Source organism: Myotis yumanensis, unplaced genomic scaffold (genome assembly GCF_028538775.1).
Source record: "Myotis yumanensis isolate MYYU_CA2020_CCGP unplaced genomic scaffold, mMyoYum1.0.hap1 SCAF_1, whole genome shotgun sequence".
Lineage (NCBI taxonomy): Eukaryota > Metazoa > Chordata > Mammalia > Chiroptera > Vespertilionidae > Myotis > Myotis yumanensis.
In genome coordinates, this window is record NW_027223752.1 from 79,355,067 (window position 1) to 79,362,481 (window position 7,415).

Genomic DNA, 7,415 nt, shown 5'->3' on the forward strand with positions numbered 1-7,415 from the left:
CCGGGCACATGCCTGGGGTTGTGGGCTCAATCCCCAGTAGGGGGCATGCAGGAGTCAACCAATTGATGATGTTCCTCTCTCATAGATGTTTCTATCTCTATATCCCTCTCCCTTTCCCTCTCTCTAAAAGATCAATAAAAACATATATAAATATATATGTACTTTAATCCAGTGATACTACTCCTGGGAATCCATGACACAGAAACAAAAGCATTAATTGTTTGCAGCATTGTCTGTAGGGGCCAAAACCGCCCCCCCCCCCCAAAGCCACAAACAAACAAAAAAAACAAACCACCAACAAAAAACCAAACAAACAAAAACAAAACTAGAAACAAGGTGAACATTTACACTGCGAATATTAGGCAGTCCTTAAAGAATAAAATAGAGCACCTCCTCAGATAGTTCTCTGTGCCTTTTTGCACATATTTCTATTCTGTGGTATATCTGAGTGTAGAAATTAGTAAGTATAAGTCTCTGTATTTCCTGATGTACTGCTCCTTAAATTCTTAGGTGCCTTTGTCTACATTTTCCTGTCTTCTTTATCCACTAACGCCCAAACTAAATTTGAGGCACATGATTAAATGATACCAAAGATCTAGAATAATGTCTGGTGCTGGCTCTGTGATTCTTGAGCTACATAAACTCGAAGTAGCTGTGTACCATGACAAGGTGATCTTTAGTTTTTTGACATTTGTGTAACTCCATAGCCAGGACTTCCTTTCCACCTTAAAAATATTATGTCACCTCTCTCTTATGCTTTCCAGGTAACTTCAGGATCAGCCTAGTACACCAAGTTGATGGATGGAGGAAATTACTCAGTGGTGTCTGAATTTTTGTTGCTGGGACTCAGCAATTCCTGGGAGATTCAGATTCTTCTTTTTCTGCTTTTCACAATATTTTATATAGCAAGTATGCTAGGAAACCTTCTCATTGTGCTGACAATTATCTCAGACCATCATTTACATTCCCCCATGTACTTTTTGCTGGCAAATCTCTCCCTTATTGACACAGGTGTTTCTAGCATTGCAACCCCAAAGATGGTTTATGACATTTTCAGAAAACATAAAGTTATCTCTTTGAAAGGGTGCATTACTCAGATGTTCTTTATTCACACTGTTGGGGGTGCAGAGATGGTGCTGCTTATAGTCATGGCCTATGACCGATACATTGCTATCTGTAAACCCCTCCACTACCTGACCATCATGAGCCTAAGAATGTGCATTTCTCTCTTGGCTGTTGCTTGGACCATTGGACTCATCCACTCTGTGGCTCAACTAGCTTTTGTTGTAAACTTACCCTTTTGTGGTCCCAACAAAATGGATAGCTTTTATTGTGATTTTCCTCGGTTCATCAAACTTGCGTGTACAGACACTTATAGATTGGAGTTTCTGGTCACTGCCAACAGTGGTTTCATTTCCATGGGCACCTTCTTTATCTTGGTTATATCTTACATCTTCATCCTGGTCACAGTTCGCAAACACACCTCAGGGGGCTCATCTAAAGCCCTCTCCACTCTCTCAGCTCACATCACTGTGGTGGTCTTTTTCTTCGGTCCTTGTATTATTGTCTATGTGTGGCCATTCCCTACCTTACCCATAGATAAATTTTTAGCCATTTTTGATGCCCTTATCACTCCTTTTATGAATCCTATTATCTATACATTTAGAAATAAGGAGATGAAGGTGGCAATGAGGAGACTGTTTGGTAAGGTTTTAAGTTTCAGGAAGTGTTCCTTCATGCATAATTCAAGAAATTCAGATTCATCTTGACTATAGTACTTGGAAATGAATCTCTTTAATTAAGCTTTTTATAGATCTTTTTAATTTAGAAAATGATTTCAATATCCATTGTGAAATATCTCCTCAAGGACTCTGTTCTGATCTGGCCAGTTTTTCACAAGGATCCTTTTCGAAGGATCCTAAAAATGTTGAGGACGAGTGACTTCAGCTTTGGAATGCAGTCTCCTTTATTATTGAAGACTTTGGTGAAAGCTGCAATCTCACATTTTGGGCACATTTTCCGGGAATGTAAATTGTCTTATCTTTGGTAGTAATTCTCAAGAGACATATCTCTTCTAATCTACACATGTACCAATATTCATGCTCTTTGAATTACTCGGTGTCTATATACCAGGAGGAATAAACAACATGAAGATAATTACCCAGGTAGCTTTTAAACTTTGAGGCTTCTAACTTCTGGATATGCCCATCCATGCTCAGACTTAGTTAATACTAAGGTTTTAGAATTAGAATTGAAAGGTGAAATTTGGGGTAAATCAAAGAGTGACAACTCAGGAAACTTTACTATTATTAATCAAATGTTCTGAGATCAGAAGGTGTGTATGGTAATTATGTTTCACTCCAATTGTTTTCTAAACAATAGTCATTATTTTTATATGGCAAAGAAAATTATGTGACTCTTAAATATTATAAATAGATTGAATATTTTGAAGCTAAAAGAGGTGGTACTGGTTTATGAATAAATGAATAAAAATGTAAAATATTTCTATATCAAGTGGACCAGTTTTATAACTAAATAAAAAGCAAAAAAAGTGTAGATATTCCTCCCTCTCCCTGCCTCTCTGAAATCAATAAAAATATATTAAAAAGAAAAATGTGTTGTGTTTTATAAGTACCGCGCGCTAACCGATTGCGCCACTGGAGCCCCAAATGTGTTGTGTTTTGTCAAATGTTATATTTTATGTAGAACATTCTGTGTCAGAGGCTTTTGTTTTTTGGATAGGATACTCTTTCAATCTGAAAGTCAGTTCTTTTATTTCTGGAAAGTTTTCTTATGTGTTAGCCTTAAAGATGTATTCCGTTCCATTGCATTTTCCACTTTGGGACCCAAATTATGTGTGTATTGAATCTTTCATATCTGTATCTTCTTCCTACACCTTTTAATCTTTTAATTCATTTCCATTTCATTTGGTTCTTATCCCTTTCTTTTTTTTTTAAACATATTTTATTGACTTTTTACAGAGAGGAAGGGAGAGAGATAGAGAGTTAGAAACATCGATGAGAGAGAAACATCGACCAGCTGCCTCCTGCACATCTCCCACTGGGGATGTGCCCGCAACCCAGGTACATGCCCTTGACCGGAATCGAACCTGGGACCTTTCAGTCCGCAGGCCGACGCTCTATCCACTGAGCCAAACCGGTTTTGGCCTTATCCCTTTCTTTAGCTCTCTCCTATTTGTGTCAGCAGTGTCTGCTTTCCTCTGGACTCTTTCCAATTTTACCTTAAAATCTGTGGTGAATACTTTTTTTCTTTTACTTCTTTCATGAGATGTGTCTGTTCATATTTAATCTCTTTTTCCTAGCTTATCTTTTTGAGATTTTCAATCTATATATCTCTTCTCAAGTTGATAGATCCAGTAAATTAAACAAAATTCATGGTTAAATATTTGGTCATGATTTTTGGTTCATTTGCTCCATGGCAATATTTTTATGGAGCCTTTTCCCTGCCATTTGTTTTCATGTGTTTTTTTTTTTTTTTTTTTTTTTTTCCCAATTGGGTAGATCTTGTGTTGGCTTTTTTAATAGTTAATTTTTAAAATTTAAAATATTTTTCTTTAAAATTGTTTTTAGCATTTATTTAGCACTTTATAGTTTTAAAAGCACAGCTATTTGTTTGTGGTAATTTTATACTCTTTCCTACTACAAAATTTTAATTTGCTTTAATATATTGTTCTCTGTATCCTTTTACCCTCATTCTACCTCTTTTTCTCCCCCAACCACTCCTCTCTCTTTTTTTATTTCTTAGGCTCTTTTATTTTTGTGGTGAAAATTTAGCTTAAGAGTTCCAAATGAGTAGTTTTTAAATATGCCTTGCTTGGGGGTAACTACTGTCATTGCTTGTGGAAGGTTCTGTCTGAGCCTGGATTGGAAGAGGGTAATAAGGCAGAATGATTGGCTTATTTCACCTCGCATACTGTTCTTCAGGTCCACCAATCCTGTTGCAAAGGGTAAAATTTTCTTCCTTTTTACGGCAGAGTAGTATTCCATTATGTAAATGTATCACAGCTCTTTAATCCACTCATCTACTGCTTCCAAATATTGGCTATTGTAAATAATACTGCAGTGAGCATAGGGTTACATATATTTGTTCAAATTAGTGTTTTGGGTTCCTTCAGATAAATTCCCAGAAGTGGAATCACTGGGTTATAAGGCAGTTCCATTTTTAATTTTTTGAGGAAACTCCATACTGTTTTCCATTATGGTTGCACCATTCTGCATTCCCAGCAACAGTGCATGAGGGTTCCCTTTTCTTCACATCCTCTTGAACACTTGTTGTTTGTTGATTTATTGATGACAGCCATTCTGACAGGTGTGAGGTGATATTTCATTGTGGTTTTAATTTTCATTTCTTGATGATTAGTGACATTGAGCATCTGTTCATATGTCTATTGGCCAGCTCTATGTTCTCTTTGGAGAAGTATCTATTCAGGTCCTTTGCCTATTTTTCAATTGGATGTTTCTTTTGGTGTTGAGTTTTATAAGTTCTTTATACATTTTGGAAATTAATCCTTTATCAGATGTATCATTGGTGAATATGTGCTCCCATTCAGTGGGTGGTCTTTTAATTTTGTTGATGGTTTCATTTTCTGTGCAAAACTCCTCAGTTTGATGTAGTTCCATTTGTTTATTTTTTTCTTTTGGTTTTCTTGCCTGAGGAAATATATCAGAAAAAAATATTGCAGAAATGTCCAAGATTTTACTGCCTGTTTTCATCTAGGATTTTTTATGATTTTGGGTCTAACATTTAGTCCATTTTGAATTTATTCTTGTGTGCGGGGTAAGAAGGTGGTCAAGCCAGTCAGAGAAAGACAAGTACCATGAAATTTCTCTCATATGTGGAATTTAATGAAAAAATTGAACTACCAAGCAAAATAGACACAGACTCATAGATAGAGAGCAGGCAGACAGCTCTGGTGGGGAGAGTTAGGGGCTGGAAGGATTTTGCAAAAGAAAAAAAAAAGAACTCATGAAGATGGACAATAGTGTGGTGATTGCTGGGGAGGAGGAGAAGGGGTGGATGGAGGTGGAAGAGGGCATAGAGGGGATAAATGGTGACTGGGAAAAAAAGGAATAGAAAAGGAAATAGTGACAGAAGGAAGGGCAGAAAAGTCTAAGGATGGCTGAACCGGCAAGACGTGGTCACCTTCACTCATATTTCTGCTGCTCATGCTTAAATCTCGTGATTTTGATTATTCATGGGAAATTGTTACACCACAAATTAAATCTTCATTTTGAAAAAAAGAAAAGTCTAAGGATATAGATCTTAAAAAGAAAAGGCAGAATGATGTTCTATACAGAGGCATATTGCCCAAGTTGCTACAGACCGACACTCTGCCCAGGCTCATGTTTCTCTCTCTCTCTCTCTCTCTCTCTCTCTCTCTCTCTCCTCTCTAATGAGTTTATTTATTTATTTATTATGTATTTATTTGGGTTAATACTCATCTGTGGTATTTTTCCATTGGTTTTAGAGAGAGTGGAAGGCAAGGGGAGAGACAGAAAGATAGAAACATCAATGTGAGAGAGACACATTGACTGGTTGTCTCCCACACCTGCCCCGACCAGCCGGGGATCGAGCCTGCAACTGAGGTACGTGCCCTTCCCCGGAATCGAACCCAGGACCCTTCAGTCCATTAGTTGATGCTCTTTCCACTGAGCTAAACCAGATAGGGCTATAATGAGATTTTTAAATAGTAATTTCAAAATCTACTTTCTTAGCTGCTGCCTCTTTAGAAAATGTGGTATATTTTTCCTGCTCTAACTCTTTGTGGCCATTTCATCTAACTCATGTCAGTGAGCAAATGGAACTGTTTTAGGTTAGCAGAATTTTTATTTCTCATCAGCTAATTTTTACCCCTTTGTATGAGTAAGCTTTTAAAATAATATAATTTTATTTATTAATTTATTTTATTATTATTGTTTTTCATCTTTATTGTTGAAAGCACTGCATATGTCCCCCTTTTCCCCCATTAACCTCTCCCAACTTGCCTCTGCTCCCCACTCAGGCCTTCACCACCCTATTGTCTGTGTTCTTGGACTTCAGAAAGGAAGGGAGAAGGAAAGATAGAAACATCAGTGATGAGAGAGAATCATTGATTGGCTGCCTCCTACAGGCCCCCTACTAGGGATGGAGCCTGCAACCCAGGCATGCACTCTGACTGGGGATAAAACTGTGACCTCTCGGTTTGTTGGTTGACACTCAGCCACTGAGCCACACTGGCAGAGATGTCTGTGTAAGCTTTTTTTCTTCTTTATGACTATGAGCCATTAAGGTTAGATAGGCAATTATAGAAATGTACATCATGCAAAAAGTGTTTTGTTTTTTCCTCCCCTACACGCCAAACAAATATATTATTTCTTACAATTTATATTTATTACTTCCATTATTAGTAAAAATTGCCAAGATTGAATTGTATTATTTTCTGAATTTTCTTACCTTTGCTGTCATATGTGCAAAAATTGACCTTATGTCTTTTTCTTTGATGTTTATCTCCCCTTTTGGTACTCTCTTCCTCTCTCCCACAAATCAATGAGTATACTACAGCTATATACAACATAGGGAGCTTTGGAATTGGAAGGGACTGTGGAAATCATTTTTCTATAGCCTGCTGATCTTATGGATGAGGAAACAACACTATCCAGGTATAAAGTGAGTTATTTGAAGTTACAGAGTGAGTTACTGACCACATTTCAATAGAATTTAAGTCTTCTGATCTCTGATCCATAACCAAGTCCAGTACACCATAGTTGTTTCTGAATTAAAGGTATTGTTTGTGAAGCTGTGGATCATGCAATAGATTCTATAGCTAAACAGTTTCAAAGGTATTATGCAGGATTTCTATGAAGTGTCCTGTTTACCTGTCAAAGTGCTTGGTGGAGTTGAGTTTGATACAAATATAAGAAAGTGCATATTTGTATGTTCCTTGGAGATCCTTCTTTAACCTCATTCATGAAATAAACATTTCAATTAAGTAAAAAAAAAGTGGTGCTTTATCAAAAAATATTTAGATTTTTTTTTTGTTAATCTTCACCCAAGGATATTTTCCTATTGATTTTAGGTAGAGTGGAAAAGAGAGAGAGAGAGAGAAAGAGAGAGAGAGAGAGAGAGAGAGAGAGAGGGAGAGAGAGAGAGAGAGAGAGAGAAACAGGGAAACATTTATGTGAGAGGCACACATTGATTGGTTGCCTCCCTAACTTGTCCCGACTGGTATTTGCCCTTGACAGGGAAATGAACAAGAGACCCTTAGGTGTTTGGGCCCATGCTCTAACCACTGAATAACACCAGGCAGTGTTAATTTGAAATTATTTGAAAAAGTTATTTGAAATTATTTTTCTTAAAAATATTTTAATATGTTTTTTATTGATTTCAGAGAGAGAAGGGAGAGGGAGAGAGAGAAA

At 36.9% G+C, this 7,415-nt stretch overlaps 1 protein-coding gene across 1 annotated transcript; it reads left to right on the forward strand.

Annotated features, from left to right (window-relative positions):
* The first annotated feature begins 794 nt into the window (after window positions 1–794).
* LOC139005701 (olfactory receptor 4F3/4F16/4F29-like) lies at window positions 795–1,769 on the forward strand. Its single transcript, XM_070407944.1, has one exon. It carries the CDS (start codon window positions 798–800, stop codon window positions 1,767–1,769), a length of 972 nt encoding a protein of 323 aa, XP_070264045.1. The 5' UTR covers window positions 795–797.
* The last annotated feature ends 5,646 nt before the right edge of the window (window positions 1,770–7,415 follow it).

What these genes read in the sequence shown, in the direction of transcription:
- LOC139005701 (XM_070407944.1), top strand. Translation starts at nt 798, where the DNA reads ATGGATGGAGGAAATTACTCAGTGGTGTCTGAATTTTTGTTGCTGGGA.